Source organism: Bubalus kerabau, chromosome 11 (genome assembly GCF_029407905.1).
Source record: "Bubalus kerabau isolate K-KA32 ecotype Philippines breed swamp buffalo chromosome 11, PCC_UOA_SB_1v2, whole genome shotgun sequence".
Lineage (NCBI taxonomy): Eukaryota > Metazoa > Chordata > Mammalia > Artiodactyla > Bovidae > Bubalus > Bubalus kerabau.
Window position 1 is genome coordinate 19135225 of NC_073634.1, and position 22018 is coordinate 19157242.

Here is a 22018-nt window from a genome sequence, read left to right on the forward strand (position 1 = left end):
CTGGTCCAAATTGCTCAAAGTCCCAGACAAAGTTGAAAAATGTGTGTGTTTTCCATGTGTAAAATAGATAGCTAGTGGGAAGCTGCTGTCTAGCACAGGAAATTTAGCTTGATCCGCTCTGATGACTTAGAGGGGTGGGCTGAAGGTGGAAGGTGGGAGGAGCCACAAGAAGGGGGGGATATATGTACACATACAGCTGATTCATGTTGTTGTCCAGCAGAAACTAACACAACACTGTAAAGCAATCATACTCCAATTTAAAAAATAAATCAAAAAACTTTTTTAAAATGTGTATGTTTTCTATTAGCAGCCTACCTCCCCTACGACGCCCACCAAGCCTGTGGTGCCCCTGGAGTGGGCCTCAGGAGTGATGCCGAAGCCAGATCCTACAGTCATCAACAAGCACATAAGGAAATTAGTTGAGGTAAGTGAGCACTAGGAGGCCCCTTTCTCTTTCCAGAATGTTCTCTGGTACCAGCCTAGGTATCAGCTGGAGTCCATTAAAACAGCCCTCTGGCAGGTAGGAAAAATTCAACAGACACTTAGCTCTGCTTGGTCATGGCTTCTGGGGGAAGAATCTCCCAGGAAGGCCCCCTTTCCCCTTTCTTTCTGTGGGTTCTCACTTGCCCAAATGCTCACAGCTACTTAGAACTCCTGTCTTCCCCAGGCATTTGACACATTTGTCATTGCCCCTGCAACCCAAAGGACTATTTGAAGGTTAGAAACTACTCATTAAAAATCCACATGGGAGTACTTTCCTGGTGGTCCAGCAGTTAAGAATCTGCTTCCAGTGCAGGGGATGCAGGTTGGATCCCTGTTGGGGCACTAATATCCCACAGGCTGCAGGGCAGTTAAGCCCATGAGCTGCAACTTCTAAGCCCATGTGTCACAATGAAGACCCAATGCAGTCAAAAAACAAATGAGAAACAACCCACGTGGATCATAATAAAATGCTTGATAAACTGGTTACCTGAGACTAGGAGGAAAATCCTGCAAGTTAAATAGTCTCTTCAGCTTTGTATGTTTGGAGGTCTGTGACATAGCAGCACAATACCATTTAGGTCAGAAACATCACTTAATAAAGGGCAAGATGATGTCAGAGTTTTCCATGTAAAAAAAGAGTAGATGCACCAATGCGGGAAAGATGGAAAGTGCCTTTCTCAGGCACTAGAAACTGTGATTATTGATTATACATCTACCTTCAAGGATCAGTATCTCCTCAGGTGCAGTAGAAACAAGTCTTTGGTATATAAAGTACTCTTTGCTGGGAAAGAATGTTTACAGAAAAAGAATGTTCTACATCTTGGATCATCCACAAAACCATGAGGTGTTGATAGAAAAGTTTCATGGAGCACGTGCGGCAGAAAGGGAGGAAAGGGTGAGGGAAGATGATGAGAAAGCCAGAAGGTTCAGTGGGGACCATATGATGATGTGGTAGTGACAGACCCTACTTGGAGCCAGGGAAAGTCGGCAGAGGATCCAGGGATATGGAATTGTGGCTCAGGAAAGTCTAGAATCAGGAAATAAAAGAGGTATTCTTTCCCCTACTCTTATGTCTGCTTTTCTCTGAATGTTCACGCCATTCTCTGCAGACAGGCCTTCTTTGGTGCACATGTGGAGTCTATTTTGCCCCTCAGAACTTAATCTCTTTTCTCTAATTCCAATTTCATGGGGGAAGGTTGACCCAGTTTTGATAGGTTGAGTACCACTAATTTAATCAAATAAGTGACTGGGTTTTACTTGAATTTCCATAATGAGTTTTATTCCACAAAAAATCTTATACTCTCAGTATAAATATGGGTATTGAATGATAAATTGTAAGCACTCCATAATAGTTAAATTTTAAGCAGTTTTGATTTAAATAAGTATTGAAAGTGAAACTTACAAAAAAGTTCAGTTATCTATGGATAAACTTATAATGAGTGCCAGTCATATTTTAATGAAGTAATTTGTTCATTTATACATTGTCTACTTCCCAAAATACTCCTGAAGCAGCCTGCAACCTAAGGCAATACAGATAAAATATAATAGACACCACAAGGGAAAGAGAGAGAGATTCATTGCAGCTAGACTTGAAGTCAAGTATTTGCATACATGTGTTTGCAGGGAGAACTCACAATTTTTTTTTTTTAAATCTTAAGAGGGCAATAGAAAATTCTTTTTTATTTTTCTCTGATTATAAGGAAAGCCAGGGGGATTCTATTGGAAGTCCAGTGGTTAGGACTCAGCACTCTCACTGGCCCCAGGGTCAGTGCCTGGTTGGGGAATTAAGATCTCATAAGCCACGCGGTGAGGCCAAAAAAAAAAGGCAGAAACATTGTGAATATTAATGCATTACATAAAACATAGAAAGTAGAAAGTTTTACTTTCAGGTCTTGGTATTTCTTCTGCCTAGGGATAATCACTAATAACTTGTAGATGATCTTGTATGACTTTATTCCACTCCCTCCATACATACACACACACGCGCACGCATATATACATATCTTTGAGCAAACTTGTTTGAGAATTCTGAGTTCTTACATATATATATATATAAATCTGTTTCTAGACTGTACTGTCTCTACTGTTATAATACCATGTTGTTTTGGCTAATGTAGCTTTGATTTCTGATAAGGTACACTGTCTCTCATGACTCCTCATTTTTTTATTTGAAGATAATTGACCTTCTAGGTGTTCTAGGTATTTGACATTTCTACACATTATAAAATGATCACCATAAAAAGTCTGGTTACCAACTGTCACAATACAATGATATTAAAGTATTATTGACTGTATTCCCCAAGCTGAGCTTTCCATCCCATGTCATTTGCAACTGGAAGTTTTCACCTCTTAATTTCTCTTGCCTATTCTTCCATCCTCCCACTCCCCTCACCCCTGGCAACCACCTGTTTGTTCTCTGTATCTATGAGTCTGTTTCTGTTTTATTTTGTTCATTTGTTTTTTGAATCCTACATATAAGTGAAATCATATGATATTTGACTTTCTCTGCCTGAATTATTCTGGAGAAGGCAATGGCACCCCACTCCAGTACTCTTGCCTGGGAAATCCCATGGAAGGAGGAGCCTGGAAGGCTGCAGTCCATGGGGTCGCTGAAGGTTGGACATGACTGAATGACTTCACTTTCACTTTTCACTTTCATGCATTGGAGAAATAAATGGCAACCCACTCCAGTATTCTTGCCTGGAGAATCCCAGGGATGGGGCAGCCTGGTGGGCTGCTGTCTATGGGGTTGCACAGATTCGGACACGACTGAAGCGACTTAGCAGCAGCAGCAGCAGCCTGACTTATTCCACTTACCATAATATTCTAAAGTCTTTCCATGTTGTCAAATAATGGCAAGGTTGCATCCATTTTTTATGGCTGAATCTATTCCAGTTTATTCATATATCACATCTTCCTTATTCATTTATCTATCAATAGACACTTAGGTTGCTTCCATATCTTGGTTATTGTAAATAATGCTGGAATGAACACAGGGGTGTATACATCTTTTCAAAAACAAATATTTTTGTTTTCTTTGGAAAAAATACACAAAAAGGAATTGATGGATTGTATGATAGTTCTAGTTTTAATTTTTTGAGGGACCTCCTTACTGTTTTCATAGGGGCTACACCATTTTATAATCCCACCAAAACAGCACATGAGGGCTCCCTTTTCTCCACATCCTCAACAACAGTTGTTGTTTGTTGTCTTTTTGATAATAGCCATTATGACAGGTGTGAGGTGGTATCTCATTGTGGTTTTTATTTGCATTTCCCTGAGACGAGCAATGAGTGATATTGAGCATTTTTTCATATGTCTGTTGACCATCTGTAAATCTTCTTTAGAAAAATGTCTATTCAGGTCCTCTGCCTTAAAAAAAAATTTTTTTTTGGTCAGTTCTTTGTATGTTTTGAATATTATCCCCTTTTTAGATGTATCATTTGCAAATACCTTCTCCTATTCAGTATGTGGCCTTTCCATTTTGTTGACGTTTCCTTCCCTGTGCAAAAGCTTTTTAGTTTGATATAGTCCCAGTTGTTTGTTTTTGCTTTTGTTTCCCTTGCCTGAGGTCATTACTCCTCATCTTTAATAATTTTAGGCTATTTTCAACATGTTACTTCTATCAGAACTTTAGAATTAATTTGTTCATTTAAAACAAATTCCCACTGGGATTTTTATTGGAATTGCATTACATGTATACTTTGATTTTTGAGATAATTTAACATTTCAAGTTTCACATTCTATTGTCATGGTGTTGGTATTTGTATATTTACCAGCCTCACTCCTACTCAACCTAAAGGGCTTGGTTTAGACCTTGCTTTCTTCAGGAAATATTTTAAAATTTCCTCCCCACCTCCCTTCATAGCATTCTGCCTTTATCTTCAGCATTGCATTTACCTCATTATACCATAAAGGCTTCTCAATTTTGTTATCTCCTACTAGATTTCAAGCTCATTGATAGAAAAAGTAATATGCTAATTATGCTTTCCCAATAACAAGTTCAGAGGCTGCCTCATAAATAGTCATTCAATAAATATTTGTCTTTCCTTTGCAGTCTGTGTTTAGGAACTACGACCATGACCATGATGGGTATATCTCCCAAGAAGACTTTGAAAGTATAGCTGCCAATTTTCCCTTCTTGGATTCCTTTTGTGTGCTGGACAAAGACCAGTAAGTTTAATTTTGTTATATTATAATGTAGCTGTCCTGAAGCAGAAAATTACTATCAAAGGAGAGCAGAGAAGTCTATCTCTAATTTATATCCTGAAAGCATCGATCCTACTGATTTGATGAGATGTGTCTAACTTTTTGCTGATTTTTTTCTTGATGTCCATGAACATGACTGGTTGGATGGAATCACAAAGCAGATCACATCATTAGTGTTAAGTAAAAGTTCATTTGCAAATTAGCCCAGATCTCCATTTCACATATTACTGCTACTACTTAGCAGATGAACTATCCTCAACCCCAAAACCTCCATCAATAAAAGAATAGAGACTTTCTAACACCATACACAAAAATAAACTCAAAATGGATTAAAGATCTAAACGTAAGACCAGAAACTATAAAACTCCTAGAGGAGAACATAGGCAAAACACTCTCTGACATACATCACAGCAGGATCCTCTATGACCCGCCTCCCAGAATATTGGAAATAAAAGCAAAAATAAACAAATGGGACCTAATTAACCTTAAAAGCTTCTGCACATCAAAGGAAACTATTAGCAAGGTGAAAAGACAGCCTTCAGAATGGGAGAAGATAATAGCAAATGAAGCAACTGACAAACAACTAATCTCGAGAATATACAAGCAACTCCTACAGCTCAACTCCAGAAAAATAAATGACCCAATCAAAAAATGGGCCAAAGAACTAAATAGACATTTCTCCAAAGAAGACATACAGATGGCTAACAAACACATGAAAAGATGCTCAACATCACTCATTATCAGAGAAATGCAAATCAAAACCACAATGAGGTACCATTTCACACCAGTCAGAATGGCTGCGATCCAAAAGTCTACAAGTAATAAATGCTGGAGAGGGTGTGGAGAAAAGGGAACCCTCTTACACTGTTGGTGGGAATGCAAACTAGTACAGCCACTATGGAGAACAGTGTGGAGATTCCTTAAAAAACTGGAAATAGACATGCCTTATGATCCAGCAATCCCACTGCTGGGCATACACACTGAGAAAACCAGAAGGGAAAGAGACACGTGTACCCCAATGTTCATCGCAGCACTGTTTATAATAGCCAGGACATGGAAGCAACCTAGATGTCCATCAGCAGATGAATGGATAAGAAAACTGTGGTACATATACACAATGGAGTATTATTCAGCCATTAAAAAGAATACATTTGAATCAGTTCTAATGAGGTGGATGAAACTGGAGCCTATTATACAGAGTGAAGTAAGCCAGAAAGAAAAACACCAATACAGTATACTAACGCATATATATGGAATTTAGAAAGATGGTAACAATAACCCTGTGTACAAGACAGCAAAAGAGACACTGATGTATAGAACAGTCTTATGGACTCTGTGGGAGAGGGAGAGGGTGGGAAGATTTGGGAGAATGGCATTGAAACATGTAAAATATCATGTATGAAACGAGTTGCCAGTCCAGGTTCGATGCACGATACTGGATGCTTGGGGCTGGTGCACTGGGACGACCCAGAGGGATGGAATGAGGAGGGAGGAGGGAGGAGGGCTCAGGATGGGGAACACATGTATACCTGTGGCGGATTCATTTTGATATTTGGCAAACCTAATACAGTTATGTAAAGTTTAAAAATAAAATAAAATTAAAAAAAAAATAAAATAAAAGAAAAAAAAAAAAAGAAAAAAAAAAAAAGAATAGAGACTAGATGGGGAAACAGTAGAAACAGTGTCAGACTTTATTTTTGGGGGCTCCAAAATCACTGCAGATGGTGATTGCAGCCATGAAATTAAAAGACACTTACTCCTTGGAAGGAAAGTTATGACCAACCTAGATAGCATATTCAAACGCAGAGACATTACTTTGCCAACAAAGGTCCGTCTAGTCAAGGCTATGGTTTTTCCAGTGGTCATGTATGGATGTGAGAGTTGGACTGTGAAGAAGGCTGAGCGCCGAAGAATTGATGCTTTTGAACTGTGGTGTTGGAGAAGACTCTTGAGAGTCCCTTGGACTGCAAGGAGGTCCAACCAGTCCATCCTAAAGGAGATCAGTCCTGAGTATTCATTGGAAGGAATGATGCTAAAGCTGAAATTCCAGTACTTTGGCCACCTCATGCGAAGAGTTGACTCATTGGAAAAGACTCTGATGCTGGGAGGGATTGGGGACAGGAGAAGGGGACGACAGAGGATGAGATTGGCTGGATGGCATCACCGACTCGATGGACATGAGTTTGGGTGAACTCCTGGAGTTGGCAATGGACAGGGAAGCCTGGCGTGCTGCGATTCATGGGGTTGCAAAGAGTCGGACACAACTGAGCAACTGAACTGAACTGACTGATAGTTAGGGCTAGTATAGTAGAGTCTTCATCATCACTGGACCAGGGAGTAATCTTAAAAATCATCAAGTAAGTAAGATTTTTTTTTTTTAGATTACATATGGTGTTCAGCTGCAGATGACAGGTACGGATAGCCAGAAAGTGTCCATGCTTTATTTCTTTGCTAGCTCAAATGCTGTCTTGAGAAACAAAGGAAAAAAAATGTTTCTCTTTAGCTTCAAACAATTTGTGAGAGATTAAGTAAATTTAGAGGCTAAAACCCAGATCATTAAATTTTTTTTTAATTGGCAAGAAACTCTGACATTAATAATTTTATCACTTCATGTTTAATTATGTGAGATTAGTTCCTAGTTTAAAAATCATCTGTAATGAAATACTGGATTTTATATTGGTCAAGTATCCAAATTATATCATATTAAAATCCTCTAATATTTGTGTTGGTGTGAGAAATTTTTAAAAAGTTAAACCTGTAAATGATTCAGCATAAGGAAAGCCTTGGCAATTTATCATCAACATCTTAAAACCTTAATCTATCTTCACTGTATAACTAGATCAGAGAAATACTTTAAAAATACTTATATACTTTTAAAATAAATTATTAGAAACATAAACTTCTCTTATTAAATCAAATTTAAATTATCTGCTAACTACCTACTTCTTCTCTGTTTCTTTCTGTCAGTAACATGTATGTAGAATATGAACTTAAAATCACTTTCCAGTCTTCATTTTCTTGCTCTGCCATTCTTTAGATGGAACTGAGTCTGTCCCAGTAAATACATATAGTTTTTCCTAAAAATATAATAATCTTCCCTAAAAATGAAGGTTTAAAGTATCCCTACATGATTTCCTGCCAGACATGCTTAGATATGTTGATTTTGAGAGGAAAGTGGACCATCCAGGAGAAGATTCTATCAGGTTGTTGACGATATGGCACCAGGATTCAAGAGAACAGTCAGGGCAGGAGACGTAGATTGTCAGGTCTTCAGTCCGGTGGTGTGAGCTGGAGTCCCAGGTGTGTGAGCACATTCTGATGGGAAAGTTTATTATTTTAATTAAAAAAAAAAATCTTATCTTTTTCCCCACTGCACAGCATGTGGGATCTAGTTCTCAGTCCAGGGATCGAATCCACACCCTCTGCAGAGGCAGCACAGAGTCTTAACCATTGGACCATCAGGGAAGTCCCTCTGATAGGAAAACTTAGAGGAACATGAGCATGGGGCCTGGGAATGTGGCTTCAGGGACTCCTCTCCCCACGTGCAGAAGCTGAAAGACATGGATCCTTCAGAAGAGCTAGAGAAGGAGGAGCAGAAGAGGCAGAAGGGAGCCATGGCTACATGGAATCACCGGGGAGCATGGAGAAGGGATGTCCAAAAGGGGGAATCCTGTCCCCATGTCACGTGCTGCCAGGAGGTCATCAAGTTCAAGGAATGAGAAAAGGCCACTGAGGATGTTAACTGTGACAGCTTCAGTAGAATGGTGAATTCGAAACCTGATTATTTGGAGGAAAAGAGTAATTGAAGGAAGTGGAAAAAATGTCTACTGAATACTCATCCGAAAAACTTCAGGAGTAAGAGGACAACTTCAGGAGTAAGAGAGAAAAGACAAGTGTTGGACTGGAGGCAGGAGTAAGGAAAGACCTTTTCAAGGAGGAGACGTCCTGAGTGTATTTGTAAACAGAAGAATGAGTGGCTGACAAGATGGAGCAGAACTTAGAAGGAGTAGTGTCCTGGAGAGTCAGAGGGCGGGGTTGGCGGGGAGGTGGAGGTGGGAAAATGACCCCAAGAAAGGACAGATGAGAGATAAAGGAATTCTGAATCAGCACAGAAGGGTGTGATCTTCAACACATGCTGATGTAGCCAAAAGGCAACATGAAGTTCACCTATGTCAATGAATTTGATGGGGTCTTCCGGTAAACAAGGAGTCAGGGTGTGCAGTGATAGGTGGAACCAGAGGTTCTATGTGAAGAAGATCTGGGAGAATCACTCTCATGGTCTGTGTGCCAATAAGACATGAATGAAAAGGTTACCAATGGTAGTGATCTGGACAACATCAGGTGGAAAAATTTTTGAGAATGGTGGGTCCAGTTATCATGGTTTTATTCCTTTCTCCAGCAACTTGATTCTTGCAAACCCTCTTATGAGGCAAAGGCTAGGAAGGAGATGCCCTTCTGGAAGCTTGTTGGTAATGAAGAAGACTTTCTGTGCTACAGTGCACAAGTCACCCTCCCCCCCACCATACACACACACACACACACACATGCTCTGCTTACTAAGAAAGCCTTTGGGACTGAAAGCTGTCCTTTGAGGTCCTCTCCTTTTGGATGTGAACATGTGAACAGGATAGTGAATATTCCCACCTGCTTTGGTACAAAGGTTTGGGAGGCGAGTGATTTAAGTGTGGGAACTGCTGAGTGGCGTGTGTTTAAAGAGCCCTCTGTTCTTGGTTCTCTTCGCAGGGATGGCCTAATCAGTAAGGATGAGATGATGGCTTACTTCCTGAGAGCTAAGTCCCAGCTACACTGTAAAATGGGACCAGGATTTGTCCATAATTTTCAGGAGATGACCTATCTCAAGCCAACCTTCTGTGAACACTGTGCAGGATTTGTAAGTCTGTTTTTCAGTGTTTTCACTTGTATGTAGTGATTTGTGCAGTATTCTGAGAATGTGGGAAAATGGTCCACTATCAGAGTCCATGGTCTGTCTTAGATCATGTACACCACGATGGCTCCCTGAAATGAAACATTCGATTAAAAGCAAGATCTGCAGCCGTCTATGGGGTCACACAGAGTCGGTCATGACTGACGTGACTTAGCAGCAGCAGCAGCAGGTTTAGCTACACTCTTTCTAGGAATTCAGGGCTGGCAAAGACAGGGAAGGTTGGTGAGGCCTATTAACTTGAGAGAGCAGTTTGACTGTTCATACCTGCCAGAGAAAGGTTCTGCCCAGTGAGTCCTGGCATTCATCACTAAGTGGGTACAACTAAGTGGGGGTATTTCTCATAGCCAGCTCCTCCCAGTTCTTGTTTTATATGGTGTCAATCACTAGAAGTCTATCATGACATGGCTCAATAATTCATAGCTCAGAAAGGAAAGAAATCTTTTCAAAGATAAGGTGGTTATAATAATAAATAATATTTACTTGGCATTTGACAGGAATAAACTATTTAGAGACATTAGTGTAATTGATCCTCATAACTAGCCCACGAGGTGGGCATTTCACTCTCCCCACTTGTGTGTGAAGGGAGGGAGGTCCAGGGTGGATAGCCCAATTCTCCCCAGATTTCACAGCCAATAATGACTAGATCTGGGACTCAAATGCAGGTATTCTGGTTTACCTCCACCACTGCAATAAAGGAAGGTTATATACATCATTTCCCACATTTGATGATTCTTTGGCAATTAAGATCAGGTTTGGCCTTGGTATTCATCAAAGACTCTTGAGCTCTGAACATCTTCTAGTTGATATCCTAGTAATAAAAGATAGAAAATGTGGTACCTACACAAGGGTAGCCCAGCAGCCAGGTGAGTGGCATTTGTTCAGGTGCCAACTCAGTTTTGTTAGCTTCATGTCCCGCTGTGGACCCATATGAAATTCATAGCTGATATCATATAAGCTCCCACTAAATTATATTTTTCCCTTTCATTCTTTTTAAAAAATAGTTGAATATTTATTTGCTTTTTGTCTGTGTCAGATCTTAGCTGAAGCAGGCAAGTACTTCACGCCACACGTGGGCTTCTCTCTAGTTGTACCGCATGGGCTCAGTGGTTGCAGTGAGCAGGCTTAGTTGCCCTGAGTCATGTGGGATCTTAGCTCCTTGATCAGGGATTGAAACCTCATCCCCTGGACCACCAGGGGAGTCTTTACCACTGGACCACCAGGGGAGTCCCTCCCTTTCATTCTTGAATAACTGGCTTTGAGGAGCCGAGGGCAGGAGTTTCTATTCAAGCATCCCTCTGAGAATGGATAAATTAGAGGCAGTGGTTACGTCAAAGATGGCCCCATGTGATCATAGCAGCTGCTATGGTCAAGGGGCAAGGCCAGCCTGACAGCTCTCTCCGCCCACCCCAGGGAAAGAGAGGTTCTCCTACCGGCTACGGCACTGGGATTGTGTCACCTGACCACTTGCTCATCAAACAAATACATCTCCTTTTTCATGTTTCTCTCTTCTGAGAGGAACTTTTGCCTGTGTCTAGACCTGAAAAATGCTCGAGTGGGATGGAACTGTGTGCAACTCTCTACTGCAGAGGGAGGCCCAGGGAATTTCTTTGGCCAGGGCCTAGCTCAGCCAAAAGTCAAGTTGAGGCTTCTGACCCTGGCATGCTGTGAGAGTTGGTAGGTGCTTATCAAATCTCAAGGTCGTATCTCTGCTCCCCAGTGCTTCTGGGTGTCTCTCCCTTCCATGGAGGCACAGGTTCTGTAGAAGCAACAAGGTAGGATTCTCGGAGCTTCCACACTCCCCTCCTCAACTCATCACAGTGCATTTGCTGCACTCGTTTTTAGAAGCAGCTGTGATCAGGTAGAATGCTCTGGACTTGGAGTCCAGAACCCTGAATCTCAATTCCGCCCTTAACTCTATGTCCTGACCAAGTTATTGATCATCTAGGAGTCTCTACTTTCCTCTTTGTAAGATAGGGTTAAGACTTACCTGTCGTGTTGTGATGATTAAATATCAGACGTTGCATGCCACAGAGCTCAAAGTAAATCCTTCTCTTCGTTTTTTAGTGTGCCTTGATACTTTTGGAGTTTAATTGAAATGAACTCATTTACAGTTTTAATAGCCATTTTTACTTTCCAAAATACACTGAATTTCATTGCTACAATATGAGTTGATCTTTACACAGGCATATGAAGCAACAACAACAAAAAACCTCATTGGTTTTCAAAGGGATTTATAAAATATCATGTTCTAGATGGGCATTGAAGGGAATTATGGGGAAATAGAAGGAAATATTTTTTAGTGCCTGTACCACATACTTTTAAAATAAATTCCATTTTGAGGGTAAGGAAGGCAAACAGATACTGCTTGAAATACACTGATTTTAGAATTAGAATCCCAAAGCTGAAAGAGTTTTGCTAATTCCCTTACTTTGAACTCTGGAGAAGTTAAGTGACTTCCCTAAAGTCACATGGATCATGAGCAGCAGAATCATGACTCACATTCAGGTCTCCTGATGCTCAGTCCAGTGCTCCTTCCACCACAAACAATCACTCCTGCAAGAGCCTGCGATCTCACAGTCAAAGGGCTATGGGAAGTATCCTCTCCTGTCCTTGGCTTGTATGCTGACCCAGAGCCTCTTTCTGCCTCCTGGTTCTTAAGTAAGCATTAGAAAGCAATGCTCTGACGTACCCTCCTCATGGGTCTCATGCTTGACTTTATCTTTTTCAGCAGTTCGGCAGTTTCTGCAGCTGTGCTAATAACATAGCTGGCTATTTGATTATAGCCAGATAATCAAATGCTTCTTAAACCTTATCCTCTCTTGTCCTAGATCAGTGCAAAACACCCAGGATCCATGGCATCCTGTCTTTCCTCAAGTGACACATTCTTCACCTTCTTCTTTCCCTACTGATTAGCTATGAGATCTTGTCAAGTGACTTCACCTCTCTGTAGCTCAGTCTCCTCGTCTATAAAAATGAGAAAATTATCATTACCTATCTCATAAGGATCTGGAGGAGGGCTTGGCAATCCACTCCAGTGTTCTGGCCTGGCGGATCCCCATGGACAGAGGAGCCTGGAGGGCTACAGTCCATGGGGTCGCAGAGTTAGACATGACAAGCGACTAAGCACAGGGATATTGTGAGCATTAAATGAATTGCTACACATAGCTTACTCATTACTCAGTTACTTTGTGAAACTGCCTTTTACATAGCAAGAGTTCACTCAATGCTATCACTGTTATTTTTATTACAAAGACCAAGGGCTCTGTGAGGAAACATTTTCTCATACCCACAAAGTTTCCCAGATGTGGGACCTTGCAAATTATTTGACTTCCTGCATCATGACACTCACCTTTTATAAAAGGGAAGAAAACTTGATTATCATAAAGATCCTTACAGCTCTGACAGATGTGATTGGCCTACCTACCCACTTCCTTTTCTGCAGTAACACCTCCCCATCCCTCTTCCAGTCATCCGAGACACCTGAGGCCTTGCTTCCAGTTAGTTGTCTTAATAATCCTTCCTGTCTCCGGGGCAAAATGTTACCCTGTCCCAAGAGACATTTGTAATGTTTTCTGAAGGAACAAATTACTTTTAAGGCCCAAAGGAATCACTCTCCACTGGTGGGATTTCCTTGTCAGAAAGAGACTAAGGAGCAACCTTCCTACTGCCTTGAATCAGCAGCCACTTACTCTTCTCCTAGGACCATGATGCTCACACTCAGGGCATTGTTCTCCTATAACACATTGTGCACAACACCCCCGTCAGTGTCAATAGCCCCTACCATCTCTGTTTCTATCAAAATGATTTTGTTAGGTAGATATCAGTCACTCAGCCTAACCACAAAGAGGTTACGAATGGAGTTTCTCCAACTTTAGGACTAAGCCCATTTAGTTCATCCATGTTCCCTGCTCCTGAAGTCCCTGGTTCCCATATGCAAGTGCTGCAGGAGGCCTGAGAAAGAATGTGGGAAGTGCCCTTCTTCACGGAGGTTTCAGCGAGGCAGAGGCTTGTGAGGACACTGTCACCACGATGATAATCCTCAGCTGCCTGGGCAGACACTCCCTTGTCGCTTCCTACATCCTACTTCTACCTGGGTTGGCACAGCCCTGGCACAGACCAAACACTGGGCACATGGAGAGAATAATGACATGAACAGATGCAAGAGCTTTTCCTCTTATGTGTTCCATCAAGGCAGAAATGCTTCTCAGAAAATAACCAAGCAAAATTCAAATGCTTCAGTAGGATGGTTTGCTTGGGTTGCTTAATTTCCTGTGCTGTGTGCTTTGCTGTGCCTAGTCGTTCAGTCGCATCCCACTCTTTGTAACCCTGTGGACTGTAGCCCACCAGGCTCCTCTGTCTATGGGGATTCTCCAGGCAACAATACTGGAGTGGGCTGTCATGCTCTCCCCTGGGGCATCTTCCCATCCCAAGGATAGAACCCAGGCTTCCCCATTGCAGGTGGATTCTTTACCGCCTGAGCCACCAGGGAATCCCAAGAATGCTGAAGTGGGTAGCCTATCCCTTTGTCAGGGGAGCTTCCCCACCCAGGAATCAAACCGGGGCCTCCCGAATTGTAGGTGGATTTTTTACCAGCTGAGTTACCCGGGAAGCCCTTAATTTCCTGTAGGGGGCGCCAAAGCAGTGTGAATTGGAAGGTTGGGAATAGATGTGTGTGCACGGCCATGTGTGAGACATACAGCTAGTGGGGACCTACTGAACAGCTCAGGGACCTCAGTTCAGTGCTTTGTGGTGACCTAGTTGGATGGCATGAGGAGGAAGGCTCAAGAGGGAGGGGATATATGTATATATATTATATAGCTGATTCACTTTGCTGTACAGCAGAAACAAGCATAACTATGAGTTGTAAACTAACTATACCCTAATTGAAAAAAAAAAAAAAAAAAGGAAAGAAAAGCAGAGGGATCTAGGGCTTCCAAAGGCAGAGGGACAAAATCTTTCTGTGAATTTTGCTGAGAGCGCATTACAACAGAGTCCAATAAATTCACCAGTATCAGCTTCCCATCCCAGCTCCCGTTTGGCTCCCAGAAAGAAAACGGAAGCCAAACTCCTGTTATTGCTCCAGCTGGAGTGGGCTGGGAGAGGGTCCTTCAGTCAGACAGGAAGGGTGTCAGGAGCAGCTACATCCTGTTTGTGCTCCACCAGTCATCACGCTTCCCAGGACTTCCTTCTCTGTGGCCTTGTCAAATTCCCTGACATTCTTTTGTCTTTTTGTTACAGCTCTGGGGCATAATCAAACAAGGATACAAATGCAAAGGTACGTAAATGTTATTTTGTTAAAATTTTTAAATGTGACTTTTGGGGCAGAAGTCATAATTGTCTGATGGAAACTTTAAAGCTTTCCGCATTGGAGAACCAGAGGCTTTGGGGCTACTGGCAACTGAAGAGTTAATGTGCCCAGGAAAGGACTCCCTGACAGTTCATTTCCGAGAGCCCAGGCTGGAATTTTATCCCAAGCAAACTACACTTATCATCCCACACACATCTAACCCCTATCTCTAAGATGTCCTGCTTATCATTAGCACACATTCAAGGTGGGAATTCTGAGGAGAGCAAGCCCAGTGGAAATACTGTATATAAGAACTTTGTCCTTCAAGGGAAAAAAAAAGAACCCATGCACATTTCTGTAATACATATACATCTCTTTCGGCTCTCACATAGCTAGTCCTGTCTCTACTAAATCACAGATGACGATGAGAGAAGAGGAGACACTTTTGCCCTTTTCAATCAGTTTGTTCATATACTCCCCCCATTTAATTGAAATTTATAGCAATTGCATAAATATATATTTAATAAATACAAATTATAGATACTTTTGTTGCTACTTGTAGATAAAAGATTTTACATATTATGTAATATGTATTATGCAGACTGTTCATACTGGTTCTTTTAAGAATCTGATAATGCTCTTGAAAAATATAATAAAACCACAGAGGGAAATGTTGTAATCACAGAATGCCTTCAGATTAATAATGTTCCCTGTGATGCCTTTTTTTCTCTGTCTTTCAGTATTTGGCTTTCATTTTACAAAGAGTAGGGAGCTTCCTTAAACCTCTATGGGAGTCACCCTTTAGTGCTCAGGGGAAAAAAAAAATCCCTTTAGTTTTCTGAATCAGTTGTCTTAGTCTAACTTGAATTGTTCCTTGATTTCAAGCAGCAAAGATACTGGTTTCTCCCCCTTATGCCCTAGACAGACAGATAGACACACACACACACACACACATACAATTTTATGAATATGAAAACCAATTAAACCCTAAGATCTCTGTTCATATGGTATTTTCTCTTAAAGATACGTAGAGTGAAAAGTCTAATTAAAACAGACCAAACATCATTACAATTTGATCTTTCCATGATGTCATTACAAAACCATTTGAAACTGGACCACTTAGGACTGGAGTCCCCAGGCTGCAGACCAGTACCTGCTGTCAGATCAGTGGCAGCATTAGCTTACAAATAAAGTGTATGGTATATGTAATGTGCTTGAATCATCCTCAAACCACCTTTCCTACCCCTGGTCTGTGGAAACATTGTCTTCCATGAAGAAACTGGTCCCTGGTGCCAAAAAGTTTGGGGACCACTGATCTAGAGGGAAACGGATTTGAAAATAATGAGAAAGCTCCTTTTTGGTGGCGAGAGAGAAATATACCCTTTAAAATGATCGTATCTGTCCAGTGATTCTAAGAGGAATGTAGAACTCTCATCCTAGGAAATAATTGTGCTGTTATCTTCCAAAGTGGCCCAAATTTTCTACCCCAAGTAGCAATTAACATCTACTTTCTTAACTAAAGCATCTCATGGGACGATCACAGGGTTGCTGCATGCCATTTCCAAGCCACAGCCAGTGAAACATGTTTATTGAGTGTAAGCCCACCTTGTTTTCTGTTTCTGTGCCAAGAAAGGAAGTGAAAGATGAAATCACTTGCTCTGGAAAAGGTTTGGGGACATGAAGAAGAATAGAAAATGCAGACAAATCCTGAATGGAGGGATGCCTTGCTATTAATAATGAGAGGCAGCAGCAGGTCCTGGGAGAGAGTAGACGCTGAGGCTTCTCACCCACATTCTGGCTCAGGGAGTGCATTTATGGGGACAGATCTCGGTCTGGAGAAAAGCCCCAGTCCCATGTAATTTACAACTAGTTTTGAGGACAAAGGCAACTCCTCCCCTCAGGCTGCCCCTGCTTGTTGCTCCCTGGCACTTTAATGAACTGTGTAGAAGAAACAACAGAACAAATAAAAGAGAACTTTAGGAACCCCAGGAAGGGAAGAGAGTCCTGCTGGCCCTTTTACTGCCCCTAGACACACCCTGTGGATCTGAGATTAAACACAGAAACAAGGGTGGGGGAGGGGAGTCCTGACAGCCCAAAGACCACCGTGGAAACCTGGTCTGCACCCAACACACGAGGTTCACACTAATCACCTGTGATGCTTTGGGTTGTTTCAGATTGTGGAGCCAACTGTCATAAACAGTGCAAAGACCTCCTGGTTCTGGCCTGCAGGAGGTTTGCCCGGGCACCCTCCTTGGGCAGCAGTCATGGGTCACTGCCTGGAAGTCCCTCGTTGCCCCCAGGTAATGTCCTCTACTTTTTTTCCTACTGTGATTTCTCTCTGTTCACCTTCCAATCCTGCACCTTGGGTGGGTTTTAGATCTAAAACTGGTCAGAGCCATTATTATAAACACAAAGGTCTTCAGGATGAGCAGCAGTGGCTAAAAACCCTTGAACCCTGCATGCTCTCTCTGCTTTCAGGTCTCAATAACTGAGGCCAGTTTCACTCCGCTTCTGATCTGTTCCTCTAGGACCTTGCCCTTCGGACTCCTGTTGTCTGCAAACACTTTGAGCGTTTGCTATGAAGCAGTCAGAGGTCAAATAATCACAACAATCACAGTAAGCTTTCCCCTTCCAGTGCAGGATGAGGTGTTTGAGTTCCCTGGTGTCACTGCTGGACACCGAGACCTGGACAGAAGAGCCATCACACTGGTCACAGGCTCCTCTGGCAAGATCTCTGTGCGGCTGCAGCGGGCCACCACCAGCCAGGCCACCCAGACCGAGCCTGTGTGGTCAGAGGCTGGCTGGGGGGACGCAGGGTCCCACACCTTCCCGAAAATGAAGTCCAAGTTCCACGACAAAGCAGCAAAAGACAAAGGCTTTGCCAAGTGGGAAAATGAAAAGCCCAGGGTGCAGGCTGGTGTGGATGTTGTTGACCGAGGCACCACGTTCGAACCTGACCAGGATGAAGCAGACATGGATGAGACCAAACAGGATGGTGAGGTCAGTGCTGGTCAAACCACAAATAAAATCAGAAGAGGGAAGCAGAACGGGACTGAGATGAGCGTTATAGCGAATCCACAAGGCACCCTGGTAGTTTTGAAAGCAGAGTGGTTGTGAATTAAGATATATCACTTTTGTTTTTTTAAAGACATACCACTTTTAGTCTTGCTGTTGGCTAATTATGTGACTCTGGACAAATGGTCTCTTCTCCTTGGACCTCAGTTTCATCATGTATAAAACTGAACCAAGGGACTTCTGGTGGTCCAGTGGTTAGAATTTCACCTTCCAATGCAGGGAATGTGGGTTTGATCCCTGGGCAGGGAGGTAAGATCCCACATGCCTCTTGGCCAAAAAAACAAACATAATGGAAACAATATTATAACAAATTCAACATAGGCTTTGAAAATGGTCTGCATCAAAAAAAACAAATCTTAAAAAAAAAAACCACACACATCTGAACTGAATGGGTTCTAAAACTCAGTGAAGACTTTCCTGTCTGTGTACTGATGTGATGTCCAGGGACCCTTGTGTGTATCCAATATATCAGTTCACTATACCCACCAGCTTAGTTTTCCAACTAGAATCAGGGCGCACACTCAGAGAAGGCAGTGGAAGCAAAAAAGTTTGCAGACGGAGAATTGGAAACTCTTGCCCTTACTTAAAAAAAAAAAAAGGCTTTTGACAGCATCATGGGGGAGAGGGTGGTGAATATCAGAGGTTGTGGGGGCTTCAGGATTCTATAAGAGTCTTTGCCTCCACACAAAAATGATGCTCAAATCATCCAAAGCAAATTGGGACGCATATGGAATATGTTACAATAAGCTGAAAATATAAATTGTTTCAAGATGGACTTAGATAAATTTATTAGTCAACAGTCTATAGTGTATTAAGAAAAAGATTTGAGGAAATTGGTGTCATATTCCTAACCTTTAAAGCAATGTCATGGAAGGCAGCCATTGCCTCCCTACTGAATCACAAACAGAATATTAGGTTAGGCAGAGATCCTACTGGATCAAGCCGATGCTCTTTATTCTTATGATTGGACCTCCACATTCCACTTGTCATCAGATCTCAGCACAGTCTCCATAGTTATCTATGATGAGAAAAATGTCAATGACCTTTAACCAAAATTCCTTCCTCATTGAAGACAGTAAGGATACCACACATGGTAGTCAGTCATACGAAGTTTACTGTAAGTTCCTGCTGAGCCATTGTTTCCCTCTTATAACAATAACTTCTAAAACAGCTTTATTGAGATATTATAACATTTCCCCATCTAAAGTATGTAATCCAGTGGGTTTTCGTCTATTCACAGAGTTGCAACCATCACCACAATCTAATTTAAGAACATTTACACCATGTGCTGGGTGGACTACATGGTCTTTTAATTCTCTCTAAATCTTGAGAGCAGAAAATACTGGTCATTTGTGATGTTCCCTCAAAATTATCTGATAAATTGCTTTCTGGGGATAGTTTTATTTTACCAAGAGAGATCCCTTGGTACAGCAGGCTCTGATTCATGTTGCAGGATGGCTGACTTCAGCTGAGGACACTGAAGGCAATTGTGTTGGCATTTGGAAGGAGCAAGATAAGAAACTCTGAAGAACACTCCAACGCTCAGGAAGTTATCTGAAAAGATCCCTGGACATTCACTGGCTTGTGATGCTGTGGGATCTATGACGGAACTACAGGCCAGAGGATTTACCCTATGAACTATTTATTTCCTCCTCCCCTGCTCCTAGTGAGGTGCCACAGAGAGATGTGTTATGTCGTTGGTGATTTCCTCTCCTTTCTCTAGAGCCATTTATATACGGGTGAAATGGAAGCTTTTGGGCATGTACTTGATATTCATTCTCTAAACTCAGACTACTCTTCTGTGAGAATGTTCCTTCAGTGTTTTTATAAACTTCTGAGGGGGGTGTTTAACGAGGAGTCAATTTAATGGTCTTTTTGGGTGCTTTTTGGATGGGACCAGGACTTAACATTTTCTTGAGAGACAAGGAAGCTCTTCTAGGCTTGGAATGCAGTGGTTCTTCTAATAATGATCTGTTGCAAGGAGAAGCTGTTTACATTGTTCTTACCATACAAAGTGCAACAAACCACACTTTTATAATCATATGTCTTACCAATTCTGCATCACTAGGTAGCCATGATAGATACATCCATGAAAACTCTCCTAATATTTATAATTGCCATGGGGAAAAATTCACTAAATGCTTGTCCCATCTGACTAGGTTTAGCCATCTTTCCTAAGACTGCTATTAATAAGTATCAATAGCAATTTAAAAAATAAATTCAAGTTTTAGGGAATAAACTTAAGGAGAAAAACAAACCATCCCTCCAACCACATACTGAAATATTTTAAAAACTCAACCAGCAATTTTTAAAACCTCAAAATAGTTTTAAGACTTTTGTTTGTTGAAAAAGAAAAAAAAATTTGGTTGTGAAAGAGAGCTGGCATGTTCTTCCTAAGAAATTGCCATCCATGGTTAAAAAAAAGAAAGAGAGAGAGACATAGAAAGCAAATCACCACAAACTGCCTCTGATTAACATTTCATTTAAACTTTTAAAGTATCAGAATTTTGAATATCTTCCTTTGACTCAGCATTACTAGACATGGGTCTGCTTCTTACATGATGAATTAGGAGAAAGCACTTGGTTCAAGATATTGAAAAATAGAGGTGGGTTTGAGCCTAGGGGTGAGGAGAATGACCTGCTACCAAGTGACCAGTCAGAAACTGGATCCACAGAGGCGCACTGGTCTGCATCTGGAAGCAAGCCATGTAAGACTGAGTTTCTCTGGGGGGCAGTCGCTTCAATAAAGAAATGCCTTTCTTCTCACTTTCCATTAGGTAAATGAGGACAGTTCTGTTCAGGAAGCACTTGTTGAGTACCTGCTCTGGGCAGGTCCTGTGTTAGATGCACAAAGAGGAGCAACCCTTCATCTCTCCCCTTGGAGATGAGAGTCTGTGCGTGTTAAGGCAAGGTGGCTCTCAAAAATACTGTTTCAAATTTGCTAGAACTGACTTAACCAGGTCAAACAGATCCAGAGATCAGTTTGCAAAAATAATGCAAATTAAAGTTATTAGGTGAGGGGTCATGATTAAGCTAGAAAATATAAGAACTCACCATTTGCAAGCACCTCAGAAAGCAAACAGCCATTCTCAGCATTGGTTCTATGTATATGCACTCTCTATTCCTATTCATAAATGCAATGAAATACATGTTATCAAAATTAATAACAGAAAATGGCAATTTAAGTACAAGAAAACTTTCTTGTGTGTATGTCTTGTTAAGGAATATTAAGACTTATTTTTCATCTCAAAGCAGTTATTTTACTTGCCATTTAGTTTGTGTTATTTTTGAGATTTCAAATATATGGAAAGTTTTATATGATCAGCCTTCCTGTGACAAAGATACTAAATGAAACTGGAGTAAAAACAAACCAAAAAAAATAATAAAACAAGCATATTTGTGTGTATATATGTATATAAATTATTTTGTATATGTGTGTTTATATATATACATGGCTAATGGTTAGGATTCAGTGCTTTCACTGCTTCCATGGCCCAGGTTTAATCCCTGGTTGGGAATTGAGACCACTCAAGCCATGCGGCAAAAACAAAAACAAAACCAGTGAGTATTATTAGATACCAGCGGGCTTCCCTGATGGCTTAGCAGGTAAAGAATCTACCTGCAATGCAGGAGACATAGGAGACACAGGTTTGATCCCTGGGTCAGGAAGATTCCCTGAAGGAGGAAATGGCGACTCACTCCAGTATTCTTGCTGAAAAATCCCACGGACAGAGGAGCCTGGAGGGCTACAGTCCAAAGGGTCACAAAGAGTGGGACATACTTGAGCAAACACACACAAAGGAAATATTAGAAATGGCAATTGAGTCTTCATTGAAAGATGTACAAACTGGATTGATGCTTTTCCAGATCTGTCTAAACAAGAGTGATCCTAATTGATATTTTGAACACTTTATGTGGAGTGACTATTTCCTGAAGTAATAATGTCCCCAGATTTCCATGGTAACAGAGTCTTTCCAAAAATCAAACAAGTTTGTTATTTGACAATGAAGGCAGGACAC

The 22018-nt window shown here is 41.4% G+C and overlaps 1 protein-coding gene across 8 annotated transcripts in view; it reads left to right on the forward strand.

Moving 5' to 3' along the window:
- The window catches only part of RASGRP3 (RAS guanyl releasing protein 3), a 118672-nt gene extending 97565 nt beyond the window's left edge, over positions 1-21107 (forward strand). For 5 of the 8 annotated variants that reach the window (XM_055539782.1, XM_055539785.1, XM_055539784.1 and 2 more), the window contains 6 exons: positions 308-424; positions 4541-4656; positions 9436-9583; positions 14876-14912; positions 17099-17224; positions 17560-18322. In XM_055539782.1, coding sequence (XP_055395757.1) covers positions 308-424; positions 4541-4656; positions 9436-9583; positions 14876-14912; positions 17099-17224; positions 17560-18041 — 1026 coding nt within the window. In that variant the 3' untranslated portion in view covers positions 18042-18322. Of the gene's footprint in view, positions 1-307; positions 425-4540; positions 4657-9435; positions 9584-14875; positions 14913-17098; positions 17225-17452; positions 18323-19452 lie in introns of those variants that run through there. The other 3 variants (XM_055539789.1, XM_055539788.1, XM_055539790.1) reach the window with 3 other exon arrangements.
- Positions 21108-22018: the final 911 nt, after the last annotated feature.